The following is a 27637-nucleotide window of genomic DNA, read 5'->3' as shown; positions in this document are numbered from 1 at the left end:
TTATAACACAGTGGGAGCGACTGAGAATGACATCAACTCATCCATAAAGTGGTCAGCCAAGAGTGGGGTCAGCAGATGCTGAGGTGCTCTGTACGCACAGGTTCCCAACTTCCTGTAGTCAGTCTCTACAGACCTCCAAACTTCATGTGGCCCTCACTTTAGATCACTGCATAGAGAGCTTCATAGCCGAGGAACTGCATACAAGGCTTACATGACCAACCACAAGAGGCCGGCCACCCTGGTACGAGTCAAGATCCCCAGGCGTCCAACAAGTTTGGTGTGGAAGAACTTGACTGGCCTGCACAGAGTATTGACCCTAACCCTAGAATTAGACCTGAGACTGTGAGCCAACTGTCTGGCCTCACAAACGCACTTCTAGAAGATTTTCCCATGAGCACGCTCCTACTGTGGAAAACCTTTACAGATGAGCTGAAGCTGGTATCGCTGTAAAGTCACTGAGGTGCATATGTGTGAGAAGGCAGACGAGACTTTCGGTTCCTCTTCTTAAAGCCGGTAGGGGGCGGTGTTTGAAAACTCGGTGTTTGAAAACGGTATAAAAACAGCGTCGAAGAAAATAAAAGACGACGAAGAAGAAAACGTATGAGGAAGTGAGGCACCGTAAATATACTCGGACCTTGGCAGTAGTATGGAGAGCCCAGAGTTGTCGTTTACTTTGGCTTACATCGTCCTCTCCTTCTGTTTCGTGTTCACACCCACTGAGTTCCGCTCGGCCGGTCTCACCGTCCAGAATCTGTTTTCGTCGTGGCTGGGCAGCGAGGATGTGGGCTTCATCCAGTATCACATTAGAAGGACCAGCATCACCATTCTGGTTCACTCCGCGCTGCCTTTAGGTAAACTCTCGCTTTCACACAGGTACAATACTGTGCTTGTTCCCCGGAATCCACGTCGTTGGTTAGCACGTAACATGACAGCTTTTTTCACGTCACACACACAGTGGGTGTTATAGAGAGCCGCGCAGTGTTGTCACCATGCCAGAAGCTTCAGTTCGGTACTTGGTAACATTTTCGAAATATGGGTTAAAAAAAGACAAATAAGAGGCATTAAAAAATTAGAACAGATTAAATAAGTGAATAATTTGTATTTTAAATCCACGCACAGGTCAGTAATGATGGAGGACACACCCGTGGGAGCGATTCATACACTTTTATTTTGAGCTTTTAAATCAGCGCTTGGCAGTAGACACGGTTTTTATATACGAGACACCCGAACAGACGACACAGTGTCTGACCTGGTCTTGGTTTTTTCTGTGCACCCCGGCAGCAGTCACGGTGATGTCTGTGTAACTGATAAACCTGGAGCAGGGTTCGTGTGTTTGTCTGACGCTGTATTGTTTCTTCTTTCTGCAGGTTACTACATGGGAATGTGTGTCGCTGCTCCAGAAAAAAACCTGGGCTACATTTACCAGGTGGGTTGGCTGACTGACTGCAGCCTGCACGGGGCCACACCCTCTGTTGTGTACTTAAGGAAACACATTAATGTTGATGTAGATGCATTTGGAGAGTGAGCCTTACTGTGAGTTTACGCTGGCTTATATAAAACATTTTGATGTTATCAAAAAACCAAAATGCAACAATTAAGTAAAAACACACGACCCAGGGCTTTGGAGTCGGTCATTAACTGTTATCCTTTCAGGTTAGATGTAATGTTACTTTGTGTCACCACTGTTTTTAAGCAAAGTCAGAATATGGCTCGTTAGCATTCGCAGTATACATTCTTCTTTTTTCAGAAAAACCACTTTATCCACGTTATCTCACTGGTAACGGTGCCAGTCGAAGTCTGACACAGAAGCAGGCTGACCAGCAAATGGCAGCAGAGCATCTCTCTGATATTTATTTAAACCAAAACTCTTCCAAACAGAAGAAACGGCTCCTCTCGTGGTTACGAGCTGTTCTGTTGACGTCATCATTCATCTTTTTTACTGTAACACGTGTCCACACTCTGTTACACCGCTTGGGGGGGAAAGTGATGTAACTGTGTGTGACAAACAGTGCATTTTCCACTGATTGTGTGTATGATTTTTGCCTTGTTGATCATAGTAAGCTCCAGTGGGCTGCGACATGAAGGATCCACACGTGCACACTTATGCTTACAGCTTTTTAGCTGACTCATCCCTGGTGCAGCTGCTGTAGCTGTTTTGAAGAAAACCTAATCGGGCATCAAATTTCCACGAGGGTTTCATGACTCTGTGGGGTAGAAAGTTTGAATTAATGCAGCAAATGGCTTTATTATAGCACATTTGATACATTGAAAAAACAAGTCTGTTTTTCCACAATGTAATCTGTAGAAATAACCAGAACACAAGAGCCAAAGAGCAAAAACTTGGAATCATTTTGTTGTTGTTGTTTGTTTGGTTGGTTTTTTTAGTGGTCAAATGTAAAGTCTTTCGTACTCTCTTGATCATGAATCTGAAACAGTTATTACGATCTCTTGTGTTGTTTCTCCAGGTTAGTGACAACTGGAGAGCGTTTCTCCTTCTGTCTCTCTGCCTCCAGTTGGCCAGCTGGATAATTGTCTTCTACTGGTCCCGGGGTCGCTGGCACAATCATCCAATCAGTAAGATGCTGCAGGCCCATGTGCAGCCCCCTTTCTCCAGCTGGGGCTCTGTGGCAGTCAGCATCAACACCGAGTTCAGACACATAGATAAGTTTGCTACAGGAGCACCTGGAGCTAGAGTCATTGTTACTGACACCTGGGTGTTAAAGGTGAGTGTTAATAAATATATAAGTGCGTATAGCTTTTTTTTTTTGGAGATGCCCTCATAGCAAGGCAACTGCACAGCTCTAGTTTCATGCACTGCAGAGAAACTCTGTGCTCTCCTATGAGTCTCAGTTCTCAGGACAACAGTCCAGAAAGTCCTATCAGGAAAAAAAAATTATCTCATAAATATCTTTTTTCTTCAGCCTCTTCTCGATATTGTCAGAGAGAAACGTGTAAAGGACTGTTTTTGGTAGAGTGTTGATCATAAATGAAACAAAGTATCTGTTTGTTTATGCTTTTATAAAGTAAAGTCTGTGGTTAAAGGAGTCACAGCTGATTGGCTCCATTACAGATTTGAGATCCATCACAGTTAAGAACCGTTATCACAGAAGGAACCTTGACCCCGTTCAGTTGAAAACTGATGATATTTATTATTGCCATTGTTTCCCTGCCCTCTTCGTCTCCAAGGCAACCATTTCAAAGACGGAAAAATTGCAGATTGGTTGCATATTGTTGCAGTAACATTGTTGCAGTAACAGTGATTCTGTGCAGAGCGAACAAACAGGCCTGAACTACAAGGAAACAGAGAGACGGGCTGTGGGCTTCCATCTGTAACGCTGCACTATCCATTGTGATGATTAACTGACCAACTATACAAATCAATTATGAGCTTTTCATGTAATAATGTTGGTACATAAATATTTTTACAGCATCTTCACTGGTTTTCTGTTATCCTGCATCTTAATATGTTTAGTTTTTAAAAAAAAAAAAAAGTTATTTATTTATAGAACAGGGACTTGGTAACATCGCTGCATTTCAGCAAAAATCCAACTGCTGCCTTGTGCACATGAGCTGCAGTTAGACTTTGTCTGCTCAGGCTTTGAAGACACTTGTCTTTTCTAAATGATCCAAAGAAGAAGGAATGTAACATCTGTGCAGGTCTGACCCTCTCCGTCTGCTTCTAGGTGACCACGTATCACATTTACATGGCCCTGCAGAGAGATTGCCACATCACAGTGACAGAGTCCACACAGCACCACCTGAATCCAGATTCAGCCTCCCCCACAGAGATCCTGACACTGAGAGTTGACAGCATTAACCCTGCTGTCACACCATTCAATATCAAGTATGTGTTGTCTCGACAAAACTGCACGTCTCGTGTCAAAACAACGAGAAATCAAATCGTCTTTCCCACTCGTTCCAGGCTCAACTCTACGGAGTACGCAGAGCTCCGCGAGAAGCTCCGGGCTCCCATCAGAAACTCTCCTAATGTGGTGATCCATCAAACGCTCAGTGAACTCTTTTTGGAAACGTTCAAGGCTCAGGTGGACCTCAATCAGCCGTACGTCCTTCCCCGCGGACAGGTACACATTGCTGCATTCATCAAATTGTGTCCAGTGCTGAGATGAGATGAGTCAGAAGCATGTGCTGTGTGTACACAGGAGTTGGAGCCCTGTATCGGCTGCATGCAGGTTCCAGCAAACACCAAACTGGTCATGCTTTGCCACGAAGCAGGTAAAACTACGCTGATTGTTTTTTTTTTTTGGGTGGGTTCATATATGCTCGTGTAACTACGCCTGTGTGATTGCTGTCTGTTACAGAGACCGATGATGACGATTCAGACTGCCAGCAGTGTCACTGCAGACCCATGTGGTGTCTGTTGTGTCTGGGTCGATGGTTCGCCAGCCGTCTAGACGAGCAGACACCGGAGACGTGGTTGTCCAGCAGGGTTCCCTGCCCTACATGTAGAGCCAAGTTCTGTATTCTGGATGTGTGTGCAGTCCGATGACGGGCACACATCTCCCCCCACACTGACTTTTAATGTTTCGAATGTTGACCAAGGGTTTCTGCTCAACATCCTCCAACAAGAGCGACACCTGGACTGGATGTGATTGTTTTTATTTCTGCTTTTATGGAAACGAAATAAAAACAATTCTATGAAGTATCATTTATTTCATATTTATATGTTGTTACAGCACCCAATTTTCTCATGAGGGGCCCTTTCTGCATCTTTTCTTATGCAGCGTAGCAACAAATATGAAGTGGAGATATCATCTGAATTTCAGGAGCGGGACCACTCCTCCTTCACGCCCCCTCCGGCCTCAAGCTATAAAACCCCCCCTTCTCCAATACCTGCTGTTCTCATTTTCATTCCCCCCCCCCCAGTTTTCCCTCTCTTCTCCCCTCTTCCTTTCCTTCATTCATTTCTCGTTAGTACACGGGGATCTGCCCGGCCTGGGAGCCATCGCCAGTCCCCTTCGAGGCCTTCCCCAAACCGCAGCACCAGTTCACACTTCCTCATCCCTCATCGCCCATCGTTACCGAGGATGTGGTCCCAGCTAGTGAAATAAGTAAACATGATGATGTGACATTTATCATGTAAGGGCAAAATTCTGATTACTTTAATGTGGAGTGAAACTTTACAGTTTAGTAAAGTTTTACTCAACTTGATTTATATTTTAAATGTTTGTATGAATACCAAATATTGAAAATGGGTGTAAATAATAAATGTTCTGATATGAACATTGAAGGAAACCTCACAGACATGGATAAACCTGCCGCCTGCAGTGGATTAAACAATGCCTGGAAACGGGTCACACATCCAATCAGTGCCAGTCTTTCATTAAGCATTTGCATATCTGAGGCCCGACACTGAGCTAAAGCTACACTGCATGTAAAAAAACATGAGTTTAGTTCAGTTGTGTGTTCATGATCACTCAGTTTGTATTCAGTGAAACCCTCACCGTGATCACCTGATTATCACTGTTTGTTTTTGTTTTTCAAATAATACCAACAGATAATAGACACCAGTAATAAATGTTTTCTCTATGTTTTTGATAAGAAGGCAAAATCAGCGCCTGCTACAGGAGTCCTGCGGTTTCACATTAGCATCACTTCCTAGCAGCCAACAGGGGGCAGATATCTGTGGATTCTCTTCATCTGTGACACTTTCATTATGAGTTTGCAGTTCTTACTCTAATTGTAAGTCATTCAGTAGATATATAGAAGGATACTTTATTGATCCCATCAGTGTCCCTCCCCATCAACGGGGACCCTCGTGCTTGGGCGGAAACTCGACCTCAGTCATACTCCACCGTGGACACAGACAGATGGAGAGCCGAGGGGGGGTTCACCACTGCGTGGTCATAATCCGACTTTCCGAGTGGGAAATTCAAGTCGAAGGAGCGTTCTATAAACGATTTCTGACTGGGAACTCACCATTACCCCGGCCCAGATGTGTAGAAAGGTACAATTCAAGCTTTTGACAGCGACTCCCGTGTGTGGACCCAGTGCAGAGCATCTAGCTATGGACGAGGTATCATCCACATTTGCACATGGACAAAGATATTATTGACAGAAGAAGGTGATTACACTTATTAGTCTTCATTTATCTGATTGTTTTTTATTCAGAACTATTTATGTTGCACACCTGTTTCTGACAGAGTGACAGTGAAAAATCACCAAGTCCATGAAAACTAAAAGATTGACTCAGATCAGAAGCTAGTGTCGTGTTTTATAAGGTTTGTGTGGGACACAGTGGGCCCGTGTATTCTTGACTTTGTTCTTAAACCTTTCTTTTGTTAAGTGCTGTATCACTATAGGTTCACTATATAAACTGAGGTGGTTCTTTAGGATAGCGCCGGCTGCCAACACTACAGATAAAAACCAAAGAGGAGGAGCTGTGACAGAATATATTATGGGACAGAAAAATGAATGTGACAACACTTCGGTGCGGTTGGAATATATCATTTATTTATTGAATGTATTTATTTTAATTCCAAATCTGTATGGCCATTCATTCATACTTTCTCTCACCTTAGGATTTGTACCTTAGTTTTAGCATCGTTCACATTTAATGTTGAATTCATACAAGAAATCAAGATGTTTAGTAATGTTGCTTAAAATGATATACAGAACAGAGTAGCAAAAAAACCTAGATTTATGTAAACATTGTCATATTATTGGTTAAATATTTAGGTAACTGCCATGTCGGGTAAATTAAGCAAGGTTAGAATGATCATTGTTCACATATTTGTAAACACTACTATCTATTATTAATAATTAGTCCTGATGAACCTTCTGTCCACCAGGAAAACACATTATCAGCTATTTCTCAGGAAATCTAAATTGTATCTGAATTACATGAGCCTGTTTGTTTTTACAGTAAATGCTACTGTTTCATGCTTTTTTCATTCAACACAGTGCAACAGTAGAGTGTGGCCTGAGGCTGGCTGTGTGATCATGCAGTGAGAAGAGGTGATTCTGGTAACAGTAGTCTCAAAACATCATACATCCTCGGGCATTCTTCCAACCTGCCAAAATAAAATCATTTCAATTAATAAAGGAATGCAAACGTGCATTTATTGTGTGAGCTACATGAGGAAGCATGTGATGAGGAAACGTTCATTTAGATTTAAACCAATGCATGACAAAATGTGATTGTGAACAGAAGATAAGACAAGAATCCAATCCAATATTATTTATACAAATCCCAACAACAGTCACCTCTATATTGTAAGGTAGACCCTACAATACTACATACAGAGAAAAGCCCAACAATCATATGACCCCCTATGAGCAAGCACTTTGGTGACAGTGGGAAGGAAAAACTCCCTTTTAACAGGAAGAAACCTCCGGCAGAACCAGGCTCAGGGAGGGGCGGGGCCATCTGCTGTGATCAGCTTGGCACTCTATTATTATTTTTCATGTAGCAACAAACGCCACATGAAAAATTACCTTCTTCTGATATTAAAGTGAAAAGTAGCTGAGAATCATTGTTTACGTATACTGTCACATACTGTATTTATATGGTAACTGGACTGATGGCTCTGTTTGGACTGAGCTTTTCTACTCTCCCGGAGCACTCAGAGCGGTCTGTACAACACGCCACATTCACCCAATCACACCAGCACGTTCTTTTATACTTCAGTGCTGTTTAGCTAACATTCACGATGGACGCATCAGAGAGCAACTGGGGGGTAGTATCTTGCCCAAGGATATTTGGCATGCAGATTAGTGGGAGCCCAAACCAGCTGAGGTGGTTGGGGATCTGACAAGGATGCCTCCTGGGCGCGGTGTTCTGGGCATGTCCCACCGGGAGGAGGCCCCGGGGCAGACCCAGGACACGCTGGAGAGATCATATCTCTCTGCTGGCCTGGGAGTCTCCCCAGATAAGCTGGAGGGGGTGGCTGGGGAGAGGGAGGTCCGGACTTCTCTGCTTGGGCTGCTGCCCCTGCGACCCGGACGAAAATGGATGGCTGGACTAGGGGGAGCCAGGGATCGAACCCACAACCTTCCAATCAATGGCTGACCTGCTCTACCACCTGCGCTACAGCCATATACCAACATGAACTCGTACCGCACTTATTTGCTGCATAGCACTGTTTGAACGTTGATGAGGGATGTTGGGACCTTGAGGACATCCCAGCTTAATTTGTCAAAGTGGGATTCAGACCAAAGACAGCAGTGACCGATTCAGTAATATGTTTTGAGGTTTCCCAAACACGTAAACACTTAACAGTGGCAATATGAATACAAAATACTATTTTCCTGTTATACAGGAATTTACCAGGAATATGCACATTTATTTGCACAGCCTGGTGATGCTCGAGATCCGATGCATCCAATTTAGAAATGACAACTTCACTGCCTCATAGTTACTTTGTGACCTCTTATATAATGTATATTCCTTGCCTGCTTAACTGTCATAAATACCTCATGGTTTTAATGGTTTCCTATGGTTTGGTTTCTTTACTGCTGGTTTGTTATAACTTGTTTTTTTTCCTAAGAAATACTTGAACCCACTTGCAGACCTCCAAAGTCTGACCCGGTGAGATCGCTGTCGTGACGTTTACATGAAAAGTGACCAGGGTGCCTTTAAAGGTCCCTAGTTATCTTTTTGTAAATATGATTAAATATGGCAACTTGCAGGAGTCCTGGACGTTTCGTTAATATTTTAATTAGCCAATACTTTGACATGTTTTGATGCATCTTGTCAGGATTTGTGTCGTGTGGAGGCGAGGAAGTGACCCAAACGCAGGACTCGTGGATAGTGAAGAACTGAAGATGGTTTATTATGAAGCGTGGATGAACAGGGCAGGAACGAAAGGACTGACTGGCTGAAAGACTGAATGGCTGGCTGAACTGAACGCAGGCGGAAACGACAACATAACATCAATGACACGACAGTGAACGAGTGGAAACAGAGGACTTAAATACACAGACTGTTGAGGATGATAATGAGAGACCGGTCAGTACACAGCTGAACATAATCTGGCTAATAACACAAGAGACGAGCTGACACAGGAAAAGCAGGACGTGAGAACATTGATGTGGCAACATAACCTAAACGTGACAAAACTGAAAACACTGGGTCACCGACCCAGGAACCCTGACACATCTATCCCCATTATAGGTTTCATGCTCTCACATCTCTGATGTCTTCATGTTTACACTTTCATCAAGTCTGTCAAATCTGAGACAGACTGGACAGTGTTCATCCATGTATCAGTATTAGGTCACATTAATAGTACCACCCAGTGATGGGTGATTTCACACCTGAAATACACAAACATATCATCACTGTGTTTTGTTGTGTATTATAGAAGCTAGATTCAACAATTTTGCTTTGAAAAGTATTAGAATATGTCTGGCAGTATGTCCTCAGCATTGTCAGCTCCTTCAGCATCTTCAGATCCACTGACACAGATTTTTTCTCCCAGCAAGAATCTCCTGCTTTAGGAGGATTTACGAGATATTCCACGGATGTTCAGCATTTATGACTTTCTGTCCGCCATCTTGGTTTTTAGTAAAAAAAACCTACCCTTCCCGTGAGTGGCCAACAGTATGCAGAGGACGCGATGAAGGACTGGCGTCCACTGTGTTGGCTGATATGCAGCTATAACAAAAAGTCACATGCATATAGCAACCACTATAAAATCTGGTAAATATTAGGCCCCCCCTCATAGTGCCACCAAGTAACAACAGGAAATCAGCGTTAGGTAACAAACATCATGTGGTCTACATGAAACGTTCATTGTTGGTTCCACACAGAAACATGACACATAATTACTGGGTATTCTATATCGCCACCTACTGGTCACAGGAATGTCACCAAGGTGAGGGCCGTGTCACTGTTGCTCACAGCTTTTACTGGTAACAACAATGTTTAAGTAGCAAATCTTAACTCGACAGCTAAAGGTGCCGATTGTCTAATGGTCCTTTATTCATATCATCTTTGCATCAGTCCGTTTACTGCTAAGCTGACACTGAGCGCATTATTAAATACCAGAAGTGCCCTTATCTATATTTATAACACTGATATAATGAGAAAATATTGTTAATTTTACTTCTGTCTGCTCAAAACTATTTGTTAGAAAGTAAATAACAACCTTATAATTAGAATTATTAATACTGATTTTATGAAGCTGTTATAAACATTCTCACAGCAACCGAAACAAAAGCGATACAGCAAAATTAAACACACCAGAAACGATTAATGGTAGTGTATATAATCAGTATCACCCATAGTAGTACAAAGTGGCCTCTTCAGTGAACACAGATACAGCATGCTGCAGGTACAGAGGCTTCAACACTGGAAGAGGTTGCTTTTGAAGAGGTCAGCAGCATCCCCCTGTGAGTCGAGCTCCACGTCCCCATCCTGAGTCTTCTGACAGTTTATCAGTAAAGAACAGACAACAGGGTCAACTAATGTTGAAACTCTTCAACCACGTTATGGCTGTCGCCCTCCAGGTTTATCCACCAAAAGCCACTCTGCAGCACCACAACATTCCCCTGACAAACATTAGAGAAATCTGTTTATATTTCCTGCATTTAAAAGAAGAAAATATGAGCCGATATGTCGGAATAATATCGGCCTCTAACCTGGTATTAGTTGTGTTGGTTAGAGTTACAGGATGGAAGCAAAACAGCTGCTGTGCCCTCCACACTGATGCTGCCACTACGTGATTAACTATAACTTTAACTTATATTTAGTATTGACATGGTTGTTGACATGAGCTGAGCTGTGACGTGTGCATGCGACTGAAGAGTTTCAGCTTTAATTCAAGAGCTTTAACAAAAGTATAGCATGAACAGAACCTGCAGGCTCTTTGTTGCATACAAACAAAGCTTTTATTTTATAATTTTAGGATATGAAATGGCACAGCGGCAGTTAAAACCTGTTTTTTGTTCAGTCTTCTTTGTCCTGAGTATGTGTGACCTTAGAGCCAATGAAACAAAAAGGTTTTTTTCCTGCTAAACGTGTATACAGACTCAGAGGCTCTGAGAAAAGCGCACACACACACACACACACACACACACACACACACACACACACACCACTACCCCCTACCCTGTCTTTCCACCAGCTGCTGCTGTCTGACAAGCTGATGATGACTGTGTTTTTTCCCCTCCTTGTTTCAAAGTATGTTGGAGCAGATGGCCCGGAGAGGCAGAGTACGGGAATGTGTTAGAGAGACTGCTGGGGAATGTGCCAAGTCTGTGTGTGTGTGTGTGTGTGTGTGTGTGTGTGTGTGTGTGTGTGTGTGTGGTTTCAGTTCGCGTGCCTTCTCACTGCCCTCTGCCCTTTATGGCGCCAGCTTTACTTCCCCTTCACTCTAAACATCTGGTGTCTGGGGTTTACAGAACACGCACATGTAGACAGACACACATGTCCACATGCACACGCACGCACACACACACACACACACACACACGCACACACACACAAAGCACAAAAAGCTAGCCAGCAGGGGAAAAGCCCTAAACTCGTTTACATCTAAAAGAGCAACGTGACCAGATTAGTGTGAAGTGCAGAAGTAAGAGTACACCGTCTCTGTGGTTCAACAAAAATCTTTCTCCTGCAACTCAAATGTGTAACGCTACGCAACATGTAAATAAAAAGTGCAATACTTTCATACAAAATACAAAGTTGATATTTATTTTAAAGGGTTCAAAAAGTGAGTTTTTGAATTGACACATCCAGCACATTTCAGCACCAGCTCTTCCTTTAACTCCGCTCTGTGAGCTTTGGAGCATTAAGGAGAACGTTTGAAAGCCAGATATTTTCCCATGATGGGTAGATTTCAGTTGCTCAATAGTTTGACGCCATCTTTGTCCTACTTTCTGCTTGATACTTCATCAGATATGTTCAAAGGTTCAATATCTCTGCATATAAAATAGGCAAAGTGTGCAATGCTTTTGTTAAATGACTTGAATTAAAGGTGAAATTCTGAACTTTGTACACATTTTGATTGTTTGATTTAAACTTAGTTGTGTTGGTCTAAGGAAGCAAAATAACCAAGTCCAAATACTTATGGCCTAACTGTATAAATACACAGCTGCCCTCTGGATTTGTTTCAGGAAGGGCATAAAAAGGGTGTAAAAACACTGACAAATCAAACACTTGTGAAAAGGAAGCAGCCAAAGTAGTTTTTAGTTACTTCTTAAATATTTCTGTGTTTCAAACTTTTTATTCTCTTGCTAATTATGTCGAGCACTTAATGTCACAACCAGGTCAAGCATTGGGTGACTATTGAGTAGTACTCCTCCAATCACAGGTCTATATGAAGATTACTTCACTTCTTTATACATTTTTCCAATTTGGTTTTATTTATATAGCACATCAACAGTTACCTCGAGGCACTTTATATTGGAACCCAATAATAACACACAGAAAACAGAGAAAATGCACAAACCCAGATGACCCCCTACGAGCAGCGGTTTCCTCCCTTTTAACAGGAAGAAACCTCTGGCACAAACAGGCTGATGGAGTCAACTGGCACGAGCGGCTGGAGGTAGGTGGAGGAATACACAGTAAAATAGGTTTTACACCATCTACTAAAGTCCCCTGTACACCAACACACTGAAACTTGGATCAAACAATGTAGATGTGATGGAAGTGCAGACTTTCAGCTTCAATTTGAGAAATTCAATTCAATTTTATTTACACAGCGCCAAATCACATCAACAGTCACCTCAAGGCACTTTATACTGTAAGGTAGACCCTACACTAATACAAAGGAAACCCCAACAATCATATGACCCCCTATGAGCAAGCACTTTGGCGACAGCGGGAAGGAAAAACTCCCTTTTAACAGGAAGAAACCTCCGGCAGAACCAGGCTCAGGGAGGGGCGGGGCCATCTGCTGCGACCGGTTGGGGTGAAAGAAGGAAGACAGGATAAAGACATGCTGTGGAAGAGAGACAGAGATTAACAATAACTAATAATTAAATGAAGAGTGGTGTATAAACACACGGTGAGGAACTCAGTGTATGATCTGAAAATCCACTGAGTGTGTTCCCATTCTGGGAATCCCCGGCAGCCTACGTCTATTGCAGCATAACTAAGGGAGGATTCAGGGTCACCTGGTCCAGCCCTAACTATATGCTTTAGCAAAAAGGAAAGTTTGAAGCCTAATCTTGAAAGTAGAGATAGTGTCTGTCTCCTGAATCCAAACTGGAAGCTGGTTCCACAGAAGAGGGGCCTGAAAACTGAAGGCTCTGCCTCCCATTCTACTTTTAAATACTCTAGGAACAACAAGTAGGCCTGCAGAGCGAGAGCGAAGTGCTCTAATGGGGTGATATGGTACTACAAGGTCATTAAGATAAGATGGGGCCTGATTATTTAAGACCTTGTATGTGAGGAGCAGGATTTTGAATTCAATTCTGGATTTAACAGGAAGCCAATGAAGGAAGCCAAAACAGGAGAAATCTGCTCTCTCTTTCTAGTCCCTGTCAGTACTCTTGCTGCAGCATTTTGGATCAGCTGAAGGCTTTTCAGGGACTTTTTAGGACATCCTGATAATAATGAATTACAGTCGTCCAGCCTGGAAGTAATAAATGCACAAACTAGTTCCTCAGCATCATATATACCATGTCTTAAAAATATCACTTAAAAAGCTTCTGTGTATTTTTTAAACTGTCAGAGTTGTTTTGTATTGAAACAAATATCTGTAGCTGGTTCTGTCTGGCAGCCCTAAACAGTTCATGCAATACTTTCATTAAATCCCCCAAAATCCATTCCTCTTAGAGACTGTGTCTGCTCACAGACCACCACAGACCAAACAAAAGCAACTTAAGTATAAAAAACACAAAGAAAGAAGAATTGAATAAAGAAATGTAAAAAATATTGGACCCCATGGAGAATACAAAACACAAAGTATGGGAGACAGACCTGAGGGGCATGCAGCCCTGATGTAAAAACACCTGAGGAGTAAAAAGAGAAATGTTCAGTGCATCGTTGGAAGAGCCTCTGCAGCCTCAGCCTATAGCAGCATAACTAATGAATGATTAGTTATGCTGCTAATTATCAGCTTTATCAAAAAGGAAAGTCATTAGTCAGTCAGCAGAGTGGGTGTCGTCTCCTGAGTCCACACTGGTAGCTCTGTCCACAGCAGCCTGACAGCTACAGTCCTGCCAACCTTCTCTAAATGTTGGGATGCTGTCTAAAACATATATAAAAACAGAATGCGATGATTTGCAAATCTCATGACCCCATATTTTACAGAAAACTGTCAAATAAACTGTTTAAATTGAGACATTTTACTATTTCCTAAAAAATGAGCTCACTTTGATGGAAGCAGCATGTTTTAGAAGGAGCGGCAGGAGCTCAGGAGGTAGACTGTGTCATCTAATTGGAAGGTTGCTGTTCCAGTCTGCACGCCAAACATCCTGGGGCAGAATACTAACCCCAGTGGCTCTGCGATGCATCTATCAGAGTATAACTGTGGGTAAGTGTTAGATAGCACTTAGGAAAAAAGTGCTAGCTTGAGTAGGTGACTGAGGCACATTATACACTTGAGTGCTCAGGCAGAGTAGAAAGATGCTAAGAACCAGTCCAAAAGCTGCAATGGCAGGAACAAAGTAAGTGGTGCTACAAAGAAACAGCTGGAGGAACATTTAGCAGCTAACCAGATTGATTGGAAACAGGTAAGTTACATAAGGCTGAGAGTGAGTACTGGATGATCCTCAGGTGTAGACATCGTTCTGTCATGGACATCACTGTGAACACGGAGCAAACGCTCTCTCAGGCAAACGAGCGACATGTGAACATGATCCAGAAAGGCTGCTGTCATCTTTAGACCAAACCTCATTAAAAATGTTCTGCAGCCAGAACGAGGAGACGGAGCATCCAGCCCTCGTTTAAAAGTCTGCATCTATGACAGTGCACTTTGATGGAAAAGCACCATCAAAGCTGAAAGGTAGATACAGGTTTGAGACCAACGTGTGCTCCCATGGAGGCTAAAACAACAACAGCACAGCATCAAACTGTTCTACATGGGTTTGATTTTTAGTCTCGTTTATCTTTCTTAATGCTTCTCTACAGTAAGCTGAGAGAAAACAGCATTCCAGTGACCGTCCTGCACATGTCGCATATCAGCAATCAAACAATCTCCAACAACGTGGGCCTCTCCAAACGTTCTCTGAGAAACGTTGCTGCCATCAAACACTTTTCTTAAACTGGCACATTTTCTCACGTTCTATATTGTACTGTGAATAAAATGTGGGTTTATGACAGTTGTTCCAAAACGTTCACATACTTTTAGAAACTGCAGGAAGCAGAGTTAAGCCTGCAATGTGCTGTACTGGGATAATGTGGTACTATGGTATCTTTAACATATGATGGGGCCCAATCATTCAAGAACGTGTGTGATAAAAGCCTCTTTCATGTTAACCGTAAATGCATGTTTATGGAAAAGGAGTTCCAGCTCACCTTCCTCTTCTTGCTCCTTCCCTCAGCCTGCAGGGTCCGTGTGCACTGTTCAACACACTGAGAGAAGCTCACACTGCTGTGATCTGAACTGTAGTCCAGCTCAGCGAGCTGAGCCAGAGACAGGATGTAATTGCAGGCTATACGTAGTATCGCCAGCTTGGAGAGCTTCTGCCCGTACGAGTAACACGGCACCTAGAGCACGGTCCATGGTTGGAGGAAGGAAAAGAGAAGATTCTCCTTTAGCCTCTTCTCATTTATCTAAAGTGTCGTGCTGTTTTCAAAGAGAAACATATGGACTTACACTTTATTACTATTGTTAGTACATCACTTATTAGCTCATCAGGTGGTACCAAAGACAAAACTACATTTTCATTAAGTCTTTGAAGTTGAAGGAAACCGTCATTTCAAACTTGCAAACCTTTTCACCATGACTGCATTAATGGAAGTGAGTAATATCAGTTTGATTAGCTAGACCGTAAAAGTGATCTCCAGTAGATCTCATAAAGGTACCATATGTGAAATCTCCATATATGACCTCACAATGCTTCCACAATGTGTGGGTCAGGTTCTTCAGCAGCAGAGAGTGGAGCCTCCAGAGGGACAGTGATAAGGACGAGAATATAGAGTAGATACGGTGTTTACCCCTTTACACAGATAACAACTGCTGTCACATGTTGGAATATATTGTGAAACAGATTCAGAGATATACACTGATAAACTTTACAAACTGAAGATATCAAATATATGAAGCAGGATATATGGAATCATGTAACTACAGAAAAAATCATAAGTAAGTCTAAATATGTCTTATATTTGAGCCGCCCTTCGCTTTGTCCACAGTGAGCTTCATGATACAGCCACCTGACATGGTTTCACCTCACAGGTGTGCCTGTCTGGGTTCACCTGTGGAGTTGGGAGTATCAGTTATGTTGTGCAGCAGTCAGGTTGGTGCACAGCTGACAGCCTGTTTGACAACTGTTAGAATTCATATTATGGTAAGAACCAATCAGCTCAGTAAAGAGAAACAACAGTCCATTGAGTGCTATGATGAAATGGACTCAGCATCTCTGATAACTCCATCGAGACTGTTGGAAAGCATTCCAGGTGACGACCTCATGAAGCTCATGGAGAGAATGAAAGAGTGAGCACGGGGGGCTGTTACGAAGAATCTGAAATCTAAACATGTTTTGAGTTATTTCACAGCTTTATTGTTTACTACATAATTCCACATGTGTTCATTCACAGTTTTGATGCCTTCAGTGAGAATCTACAATGTAAACAGATAAACCAAAACTATTAAAGAGAGGTGTGTCCAAACCTTCGACTGGTAGTGTAGTACGATTTGTGGATAAATGTAGATTTTAATCAAAGGGAAGGGTTAGGTGTACAGCTTTATAAATGCTGTAAATCACAGAGCTGATACTATTTAACACCTTTTGCATGATTTATCCGTTAATTCTCTCTGAAAACTTAAGTAAAGTGCAGTCCCAATAGTTTCAAACCTTTTTCTCTTTGACAAAGTGCAAACAAAGGCTGAGGAAAACTTTAGGATGGTGGAGAGATAGTCACTCATCTACCCAGGTTTTCATCCTCTCAGCGTAGGAGTCGGTGAGACACCTTTAGAGTTCATGGACCTTCCTCTAACAGCTCAGTGACATGCACAGAGATTTGTACCGACTCTTTGTTAACACGTCCATCCCAGGTATTACTAAGAATATTCTTCATTTTGCGAAAGGTAATTAAAAAACAAGCTGAAATACATTTCAACCACAATCTAATTAGAGACTGTTGAAGGAGAACGCGACTGTTTCTTTTTAGGGAGATGATGTGTGTCTCTCAGAAGATGAACCTGGCTGTCAACCAGCCATCATAAAACATATATTTGTACATAGAGGGACATTATAAAGTGAGTCTGACCTGTTTCCTCAGAGCCTCGAATGCAGCACTGATGGTATGGACACGGGTCCTCTCCCTGGCGTTTGCCAGCAGCCTCCTGGTCTGCTGGATGGCTTTGACTTCTGGAAGATGCCCAGATCCATCAGGACTCAACCCAATCCGCTTCCTCAGAGACTCCTGGTGAAACACGGGTCATGGGTACTTACTCTGGTAACAACCTTTGGATTGTGGACTATATTAAACACTGACGAGCAGATGTTTTTTCCTTTTATTTGATTACTTATCAGTCAATGAAATATATATTAAATTATTCCAGGAGACCTCTTAATCTAGAAAAGGTGAGAATTTTGGTGAAATCATAAATGGCTTTTAAGTCTGACAATTGAACTCTAATAACATGATGTTCAAAACAAATTAAAGCAACTCTGAATTCTCTCTGTGGGGAAGTCAGTCAATGACTTGATTGGCCACATTTCTTATGAATAATTTTCAGTTGATTGAACAATTAATGAGGTAATTTTTAATATGTCCACAGTGACACAGTGAGCCAACATACAGAAGCATAAATATATAGATATATATCTACACCTCTACTCTTCTTTACCAGGTTGCTTCAGTGCATTGAGGGTTGCAAACATTATGCACAGCTCTCCTAAGGTCCCACCACAGCAGTTCAATTCAGCTGAGGTCTGGGTTGGGCTGGCTGTAGCTCAGGAGGTAGAGCAGGTCATCTACTGATCAACACTGGTGATTCAGTCCAGCCTACATGCCAAATGTCCTTGGGTAAAGTTCTAGTTGGAGGTTCACACATTGTTTCTGTACTTTGGTTTATTTTGTGGTCGGATGAATAATACCCCTGTTGGTTTATCCGTGGCTGTATTTAAATAGTTTTAAACCAGCTAAAGACCAGAGGACTGTTTATTATGTACTGGTACTTAAAACCTTTGAACTTAAAGAGGCTGTACATTCTTTTATACACGATTATATGTGAAAGTACATATTCACCTTATGCGAAGGGACCTGTGGATCCATATGTTCGTGACACTCGGTGGACTGTGAGACTCTGGGGGCAGACTGGCCTGGGGACGCCTCTAAGGAAAACACCTGGTGACTGGCTGGGTTGCAGGTTGATGTTGAAGGAGGGAATATTGATTGAAGGCCCAGTTTTAGTCTGCTGGACAGAGGCTGGGAGATGGAGGTGGGCCAGTGGGAGATCTCTGGGTTAGAGAATGAAGAGGTGGGCACCTGGGAAACTTTGGAAGCAACAATAGGCACATTATTGCCAATTCTCATATCTATGGCACCACCACTCTGAGCTGCAGCCATGTCTTCCTTTAATCCTGACAGAATCCCTGTGGTACTGGCCATCGGCTCTTGTGACATCATCAGGTGTCTCTTGAGTGGAGCCAGCTTGTGGATATTATGCGACTCCATATGGGCGTCATCTACCCAGTCTGCATCAGTCACATCAACTGTGTAGGTTTTCCTGTCGGGCTCGGGGCCATTGAAAAACCTTTTAGGTTCGCGGGACTTCCTCTTGAACTTCTTGTTAGTGCTAGGCACAGAGACCTGCTCTGGGTCTTTGTTATCAGGTCTGTTCCACATATTACTCAGAGGAAGGGGATTCTTCATTTTGCAATAGTTAGGGTAACAAACAGATAACGTAAAATCGAATTTGAACACAAAAAACGGTGATATTTGGAAATGTACATTAACTACAAAATCTTAAAAATTGTCCAGTAAATCATTTCAGTTCATTCACTGTGTAGGAGCGAGCATCAGCTGAACCTTCACCTCCTGGAAGAATGTGTTTCACTACTGCACAAAAAAGACTTTTGGTCCCAGTGTTTCATTCAGGAATACACCATTAGCTTATAACTGTGCAACACATGCGATTTCATTGCACGGACAACTGCACAATCGTGTGCATTACTTCAGTTTTACAAGCAGGTTTTCTGTGGCTCCACTCTGTCTTCATAGCAGTCTCCTGAATAATCCACGTTAGTACATAAAGCTGTGTAACATCTGCTGCTCAGTACAAGTTGTCCCTCTGGATGGAGAAGTGCAGAGCACTTATCCTCTGCTGTAAAGGTTTCTTTCTGTGAATGCAGTCCAGGCCTTCGCCTCAGAATTGGGGTTACAGTGGAACTGTCTGAGCGTGGCTCCAGTCAGTCTGCATAGCAGCACCGTGAATAACCCACACTGATACACACACTGAGCACAGATACGCTGGAGTGCAACTGCTGGACATAAAAATGAGAACAGCACATGAACAAAGTAGCAGCTCTTCAGGAGCACTATCACACTTCCATATGCAGTCACACACGCTACTCCTGCTCTATAAAACCACTTATTTACACTTTGCAAAGCAGCCGGGGGAGCAGACTCTCAGTAGAGTTGCAGGATTTTAAGAATAACTTTACATACTCTGCGTAAGTGTCAGCATGGTACACGGACACAGAGTCACACGGTAGTTTCCAAACACCTCAAACTTCCCTGAAGGAGTGTCAGCAGCAGTGATACCCCCGGTATCGATCCATCCCTCGGCGAACTTCTGGGCCCTTCTTAAGGAAAGCTCCGGTGTCGTGCTGAGGTTGGAAACTCGGTGCGCTGTAGGCAGTCGCTTCGATCAGTGATTTGCTCTCCCGGCGTTAAAAACTGTGAACTAGTTCACTGCCTGGATTCTCTCAGTTGTCACCGCACACATCGGGTCTGGTCCTCAGTGTCCCCCTGCTTCACTGCACGCGAATACAACCTCGCGCTCCTCCAGCTCCAGTCGCTGGCGTCTGACTGGCTGGAGCCCCCCCCTCCGCGCGCGTGCACACGCACGCACGCACGCGAGGAAGGATTTGCACATAGGTTTGTTGACGTTTTGTTTTTTAACCACAACTTCGCTGTTGTAGCAGGACGTCCGCGACGAAACAGATCAACGGTGCCATATGCTGGCATGAGACTCACGAGCTGAGATGCACGTGCTCATATGACGCTGCAAAACCTACAGTAAAAACTAATCTGCATATTAGACGTATTTCAGTGTACCTGTGACTGAGATGACACAGTTCATCTTTCCCTGTGTAACTTGCGTAACTTCTCCTTGCTCGGTGCCACCATTGAGGGGTAGGGGCGCCACCAGGAATTTGGGGCCCCGTGAAAAAAACACGTGGATACCGTAAAGCATGACAGCCCTAAAAGTATAAGTGGATCAATATTCTACTTAGGTACATAGATATTTTTGCAAGGGTGTATGATAATATAAATGCTTTATTGTGCTATCTACTGTACAATATAAAGCGCCTTGAGGCGACTTTTGTTGTGATTTGGCGCTATATAAATAAAATTGAATTGAATTGAATTGAACCTCCTAGAGCCCACATTTTTACTGGAACTTATCTTTATCACTTTGTTAATGTTTATAATGTATTAACCTTCAGCCTTTCGAGTTGTGCCTCCTATGCCTGGTGTATTATTGGTTATTCAGTTATGTCACCCGCCTGTTAGTATATTTTATTTGTATTTTGTGCTTTATATTTGTATTTATTATTGCTCTTAACTCATTCTGTGAAGCACTTTGGCATACCTGTGGTTCTTTAAATGTGCTATATAAATAAAATTGTATAGTATAAATGATAACATTATTAGATTGGTACCAATTAATGTAAAAACAAATACAAAAAAAATATGTTAACTTTTTGGAAATGTCATCTATTAAAAAAAAGTATTTTTATGGCTTAAACATTTTTATTTATAACATTAAGTATTGCTAAATATTACTTAATTTTTCAAACAAAGTATAGCCAACTAAAACAATCTGTCATAGGCAGTGTGCAAAATATAATAGACACTTCTCCAAAAAGGCTCTGTTTGTGTGACTTATACTGATAATGAATTATTACAAAATACATGAAAAAAAAAAAATCTGTCAAGGCAAACGGCAGTACTCAAACTCGACATGCATTTATTTACAGAACCCCGATTCTGCATATACAGTAGTGAAAGGAAGGGGGCGCCGGGGGATCCAGGGAAAGGGAACCAAACTCTTCTGTTCACAGAGCCAGTCACTCACACGTCCCAGATCAAACTCCATGCTGACGCGCCTCACAAACACACTCATCACTCAACAAGGGTCCAAGGTGAACAGCAGGAATCCGACTCAGCCACCACCTTAAGTGGTGACCAATCAGATGAAGATGATGCGCAGCAGGTGAGTTGATTATCAGCAGGTACATAGGAACCCGAGAGAAGTACTGTCCAGGCAGGGAGGAGTGCAGAGAAAAGAGAGAGACACACACACACACGCACACGCACACACTAACAAGCAGTGACAGGACACCAGAGAGGACTGCAGGACCATGACAATTTCCCAAGGAACCTCCTGCAATTAGACACATTTTTGGCAAAATATTTTACTTCTTAAGAATCAGTGGAGCTGGTTCTGTGTCAGGAGTGTGGGTATGAGGGGATGGGAGCGGGACAGCCGACTGAGCCAGAGATTAGATCAGTATAGCATGGAAGCAGGTCGGCACATAACTGATTTAACATATATGTATTACATTTCACATTTGTAATTGGTGCAGGCAGGTGCATGTTGGCTAAAATAACAGAAACACATTACTTCAGTTCTAACAGAAAACAAACTAACTAATACTAAGAAAGTCAAGCAGTTTCTCTCATGTGAACTTTGCTATAAGTTTAATTTCCACCTGTCTCTCTTTCTTTTTTGAAACATCAGCTCTCAGCATCACCTTGGAGCACGTGCACCTGAATGAAACCAAACCAGTCTTTGTTGCCAAAAACAAAAGGACACAAATGCCATGAAACAAACACGTTTATAATTACTTTGTGAAGCAAACATTGATGGTGACATGTTAATACTTTCTGTAAAATAAATAAATTTTAAAAAACCAACAACTATTTGACAGCTCTACAATTTTTCTACAGCCCCTGTCAGTCATGGTGTCATGTGGAGGCTGTGTGCAGGCAGGAGTGGTGAAATGGAGGACCCAAAGTGCAGACTCCGGGGACAAAACGTGAACTCAAAAAACAGCTTTAATGCTGAACTCAAAAAGTAACAAACTTCCAAATAAACTTACGCAGACAGAACACACAGCAAGATGAGGGTAGATGGCGACACAGACAGATGAAAACACAGGGCTTATATACACAGAGGGAGCAATCAGGGAATGAGAGACAGGAGGGAAACACAGCTGGGACAAATCAGGGCTGACGAGACAAAGGAAGCAAAACCAGACACATTAACATGAGACATGGATTTTCAAAGTAAAACAGGAAACACACACTGAACTTACAGACAGACTCACAAGCAGGCACTGCAACAGAGGGAACAGAGACGTGGGACCAGGGCAGACACAGACACTGACTGGACACAGAATAGAGGGAGTAAGGAAACCAAAACTTGAGAACTAAATACTCACACACGAAGAAGAACCAAGTGCTCAGCATCTCTGGGAACTCCATCAAGATTATTGGAAAACCATTTCAGGAGACGACCTCATGAAGCTCATGGAGAGAATGCCAAGAGTGAGCAAAGCAGCAATCAAACCAAAGGGGGGCTGTTACAAAGAATCTGAAATATAAAACATGATTTGAGTTATTTCACACTTTTATGTTTACTGCATAGTTCCACAGTTCATTCATAGTTTTGATGCCTTCAGTGAGAATCTACAGGGTGGGCCATTTATATGGATACACCGTAATAACATGGGAATGGTTGGTGATATTAAAGTCCTGTTTGTGGCGCATTAGTATATGTGAGGGGGCAAGCTCCTCAAGATGGGTGGTGACCATGGTGGCCATTTAGAAGTCGGCCATCTTGGATACAACTTTTGTTTTTTCAATAGGAAGAGGGCCATGTGACACATCAAACTTATTGGTAATGTCACAAGAAAAACAATGGTGTGCTTGGTTTCAACGTAACTTTATTCTTTCATGAGTTATTTACAAGTTTCTGACCACTTATAAAATGTGTTCAATGTGTTGGATTGTCAATGCAACCCTCTTCTCCCACTCTTCACACACTGATAGCAACACCGCAGGAGAAATGCCAGCACAGGCATCCAGTATCTGTAGTTTCAGGTGCTGCACATCTCGTATCTTCACACCATAGACAATTGCCTTCAGATGACCCCAAAGATAAAAAGTCTAAGGGGTCAGATCGGGAGACCTTGAGGGGCCATTCAACTGGCCCACGATGACCAATCCACTTTCCAGGAAACTGTTCATCTAGGAATGCTCGGACCTGGCACCCATAATGTGGTGGTGCACCATCTTGCTGGAAAAACTCAGGGAACGAGCCAGCTTCAGTGCATAAAGAGGGAAACACATCATCATGTAGCAATTTCAAATATCCAGTGGCCTTGAGGTTTCCATTGATGAAGAATGGACCCACTATCGTTGTACCCCATATACCACACCAACTTCACCATTCACATAAAAGTTTGCCTCATCACTGAACAAAATCTTCTGTGTGAACTGAGGGACCTGTTCCAGTTTTTGTTTTGCCCATTCTGCAAATTCTGGGTCATCTTCGTTGAGATGCTGCAGTAGCTGGAGTTTGTAAGGGTGCCATATGTGAGTAGCTAATATCGCCGAAGGGATGTTCGACTAATGCCACTCTCCAGTGACATGCGGCGAGTGCTACGCTGTGGGCTCTTGCTGAATGAAGCTAGGACAGCCACTGATGTTTCTTCATTAGTGACAGTTTTCTTGTGTCCACATTTTGGCAAATCCAACACTGAACCAGTTTCACGAAACTTAGCAAGCAGTTTGCTAACTGTAGCATGGGAGATGGGTGGTCTCGTAGGGTGTCTTGCATTGAAATCTGCTGCAATGACCCGGTTACTGCGTTCACCAGATATCAACACAATTTCGATCCGCTCCTCACGTGTTAACCTCTTCGACATGTCAATGGCTGTGAACAAGGAGAAACTTGAAAATAACTCATGAAAGAATAAAGTTACGTTGAAACCAAGCACACCATTGTTTTTCTTGTGACATTACCAATAAGTTTGATGTGTCACATGGCCCTCTTTCTATTGAAAAAACAAAAGTTGTATCCAAGATGGCCGACTTCTAAATGGCCACCATGGTCACCACCCATCTTGAGGAGTTTGCCCCCTCACATATACTAATGTGCCACAAACAGGACTTTAATATCACCAACCATTCCCATGTTATTACGGTGTATCCATATAAATGGTCCACCCTGTACAATGTAAGTAGTCGTGAAAATAAAGAAAAACTATTAAATGAGAAGGTGTGTCCAAACTTTTGATTGGTAGTGTATATGTGTGGCGTGTGTGTAACAATTCCCCACTCGCCCTGTGGGTGGTCTCCCTCCTTCAAGCTCAGGTCCTCTACCAGAGGCCTGGGAGCTTGAAGGTCCTGCACAGTATCTTTGCTGGTTCTAGGCTCATTTAAACGGATCTCGGATGTTGTTCCTGGGATGTGCTGGAGCCAATCACCCAGCTTGGGGGTCACTACACCAATTGCTCCAAATACCACTGGGACCACTGTAGCCTTCACCCTCCACATACCAAATTAGTCAACACAGAACCGTATAAGCCCATCTTTCTTCACCACAAGAACTATGGGGGTACTCCTGGCACTGTGTGGCTTTTCTCTTACTCCCATTTTTAACATATCAGCCAATTCCTTCTGAACAATTTGTCTCTTATGTTCAGGCAATCCATAGGGCCGTGAACACCCTGTCACTACAGCATATATTTCAAAATGGTACTCCTGTGAGATTTATATGGCTGGGGAGGGGGAAAAACACATGTGCAAAGAGCTGTTGCAATGTGCTCTCTGGACCTGTGTGAGATGATCATCACAATGGAGGGAGGCGGGAGTGGTGGAATTTGGCTCCTCTGGCCCCAACTCATCTCTCTCCTTAACCACGCTCACCAGGGAAGTGGTTTCAGCCTCTCGTCATGCTTTAAGGAGGTTAAGGTGATATAGCTGTGTGGCTCCTCTCCTGTCTGACCGTACCACTTCAAAGTACATGTCACCCATTTGCTGTGTGACCACAAAGGGTCCTTGTCACTTGTCTAGCTTTGAGCTGGAAGAAGAGAGTAATAGAAGTACTTTGTCTTCTGGTTAAAATTGCCTGAGTCTAGCCCCTCTGCTGGTGAAAATGGCCCGATCAGGTCATTGCTAATGAGTTCAAATGGGATCTCTAATGGTAACAGGCCCAACGGTGCTTTTGAAATGACTGGCTGGTTTACCAGTTGACACTCCAGGCTGGATGCACACCATTGGCACACATCCCCTCCAGATGCCCGACCAATTAAATCGGGCCATTATTCACTCCAGTGTTTTGTTGTACCCCATATGTCCCACCATGGGGTTATAAAGAGCCACCTGGAAAATAATTTCTTGATTGCTTTTTGGCACCAACAACTTTGTGAGCATCGTGACTGACTTGATACATTCCATCTTTGATCGATATGAAATGCAGGTAGGTCAGTGTAGGGTCAGCATCCACTCCTGAGGGCAGTGCAGAAGTTTCATGCTGCTACAGGCTGTGAATGCATCCCCACACACTACCACAACAGGTTATTAAACCCCGGCCAATCTGTTCTGAGAATTAAGGGATGCATCAGGCACGAACTAACCGCAGCCTTTGCTTTATGCATTTTGTCCTTGTATTTAATTTGGAGTGGCACAATAGGATATTTATGAATGTCCCCATGCAGACACCTAACCTCCAACCACTCTGCCTCCAACAATGCCCCTGGCCGAAGCAGGGTTTGGTAGACCAGGTTCTGCATGCAGCCCTGGTGTGTACTCCTTTGGCACCTTATCAGAATGTTATACGTAGGGCTGGGTATCGTCACTGATTTCTAGAATCGATTCGATTCCGATTCACAAGGTCCCGAATCGATTCCATCCACGATTCGATTCGATTTGAATCGGGGAAATTTTGCCTCAGACAGTCAGAAATATTATAATTTAGATCATGCATCTGTATAATGAAGACACTGGACTCAGCACATTCGGGTGAAGTTCACCAACTTTAGACACCAACTGAGACTGAAGAAGTCACTTGGATGAGTGACGAAACGTTTCTCCCACAAAACGCTACGTCCAGATGAACAGATTCAACTTTTGGAGATTCACCAACTTTACTTCGTTTCCCGGAAGCTTTGAATAGGGCATGAATGGATAACTTCAGAGAATTACACATCCAATCTTACAGGAGGTCTCACCGCTTGACCAGATCTGGTTATAGTCCCTGTTGGTCTGAGGTGGCTCCTATTTCTCCTCAGAAAACCCCTGTCTGTCTCTACCACATAAGATCTGGGAGCATTGGTAGGTCCAACTACTGCTCCAGTAGTTCCTTCAGTGGTAATCCACACTTTCTGTCCTGACGATAGCTCCGGAAGCGGTCTGACTCTGTCTGCGGTTGTAGTGTTTTGCCTGCTCACGCCTCCCCTCCTCATCCTTCTTGCGAAAAGCCTGTAAGTCGGGCCACTTTGGCACCAGCTTTGCCGCAGCTTGTGGCAGTGAGGTACGCAGGTGTCGCCCCATAAGCAACTGCGCCGGCGAGAGCCCATGTTCCAGTGGGATGGCCATGTACACTAGCAGTGCTCTGTTGTAGTCACAGTCCTTTTTCCACAAGTCTTTAATGGTACGAACAGCGTGTTCTGCCTCCCCATTGGCTTGGGGGTACCTAGGGCTGCTCGTTTCATGTATGAACTGGTACTCTTTGACAAAATGCTTGAAAAGTTCTGATGAAAATTTGCGGCCCGTTATCCAATACCACAGTCTCTGCAACTCCATGTCTTGCAAAGGCCTCTTTTAAAGCATTAATAGTGACCTCTGCTGTTGTGTGTCTCAGTTCAGCTATCTCAATGTACCTTGAGAAAAAAATCAGTAATCAGCAGGAAATACTTCTTTAACCACTCGAACAGATCCATGCCGACTTTTTGCCATGGGCGGTCAGGAACAGGAGTTGCCAGCATTGGTTCACGGCACTGTAACCTATGCTTTTGACATGTTTCACACCTGTTGTGATGGCATCAGCCACACATGGGTAAATCAGTCAATTTTTTCACTTTATTAGTTTGTTTTGCAGTTTTCTTCATTAATATAATTCATTAATCATTTGGTTAAACCTAACACTGGTACTATGCGGCACGCACATAGTAACATTGTGTGGTTTTTCTAAAATGTTTTGTTATATTAATTATGTTTCTCTCTCTTTGAGTTACCTGGGTTTGGGCAGTGGCTGTTTCCTGTCTGGGCAAAAGGCGTGGCTGAGGACTCTGGGAACAAAATGCCTGCTCA

General features: G+C 43.1%; 2 protein-coding genes and 1 long non-coding RNA gene across 3 annotated transcripts; 2 read left to right on the top strand and 1 right to left on the bottom strand.

Annotated features, from left to right (window-relative positions):
* Positions 1 to 570: 570 nt before the first annotated feature.
* On the top strand, positions 571 to 4666 carry tmem129 (transmembrane protein 129, E3 ubiquitin protein ligase). The gene is made up of 7 exons (XM_031737148.2): positions 571 to 851; positions 1368 to 1426; positions 2466 to 2723; positions 3684 to 3844; positions 3923 to 4082; positions 4161 to 4233; positions 4320 to 4666. Exons 1-7 carry the CDS (start codon positions 647 to 649, stop codon positions 4505 to 4507), a joined length of 1104 nt encoding a protein of 367 aa, XP_031593008.1. The 5' UTR covers positions 571 to 646; the 3' UTR covers positions 4508 to 4666.
* Positions 4667 to 6449: 1783 nt separating this feature from the next.
* Positions 6450 to 20165, bottom strand: atoh8 (atonal bHLH transcription factor 8). The gene is made up of 4 exons (XM_031737149.2): positions 18335 to 20165; positions 17351 to 17506; positions 15434 to 15625; positions 6450 to 7031 (listed from the first exon to the last, which is right to left on the bottom strand). The coding sequence occupies exons 1-4, from the start codon at positions 18959 to 18961 to the stop codon at positions 7005 to 7007; spliced, it is 1002 nt and encodes a 333-aa protein (XP_031593009.2). The 5' UTR covers positions 18962 to 20165; the 3' UTR covers positions 6450 to 7004.
* On the top strand, positions 20050 to 22440 carry LOC120443467. The gene is made up of 3 exons (XR_005615440.1): positions 20050 to 20188; positions 21295 to 21530; positions 22059 to 22440. It is a non-coding gene; the product is annotated as an uncharacterized LOC120443467 (long non-coding RNA).
* The last annotated feature ends 5197 nt before the right edge of the window (positions 22441 to 27637 follow it).

The sequence above is a fragment of the Oreochromis aureus genome, linkage group 2 (genome assembly GCF_013358895.1).
Source record: "Oreochromis aureus strain Israel breed Guangdong linkage group 2, ZZ_aureus, whole genome shotgun sequence".
In the NCBI taxonomy this organism is placed as follows: Eukaryota; Metazoa; Chordata; class Actinopteri; order Cichliformes; family Cichlidae; genus Oreochromis; species Oreochromis aureus.
This window is presented reverse-complemented; position numbering and strand designations above follow the sequence as displayed.

What these genes read in the sequence shown, in the direction of transcription:
- tmem129 (XM_031737148.2), top strand. Translation starts at nt 647, where the DNA reads ATGGAGAGCCCAGAGTTGTCGTTTACTTTGGCTTACATCGTCCTCTCC. An exon ending in TCACTCCGCGCTGCCTTTAG is followed by an intron (nt 852 to 1,367) that starts GTAAACTCTCGC and finishes TTCTTTCTGCAG; the next exon opens with GTTACTACATGGGAATGTGT. An exon ending in CATGCTTTGCCACGAAGCAG is followed by an intron (nt 4,234 to 4,319) that starts GTAAAACTACGC and finishes TGTCTGTTACAG; the next exon opens with AGACCGATGATGACGATTCA.
- atoh8 (XM_031737149.2), bottom strand. Translation starts at nt 18,961, where the DNA reads ATGAAGAATCCCCTTCCTCTGAGTAATATGTGGAACAGACCTGATAAC. An exon ending in CACAGGTCCCTTCGCATAAG is followed by an intron (nt 17,507 to 18,334) that starts GTGAATATGTAC and finishes GTGTTTCACCAG; the next exon opens with GAGTCTCTGAGGAAGCGGAT. An exon ending in GAAGGAGCAAGAAGAGGAAG is followed by an intron (nt 7,032 to 15,433) that starts GTGAGCTGGAAC and finishes TTATTTTGGCAG; the next exon opens with GTTGGAAGAATGCCCGAGGA.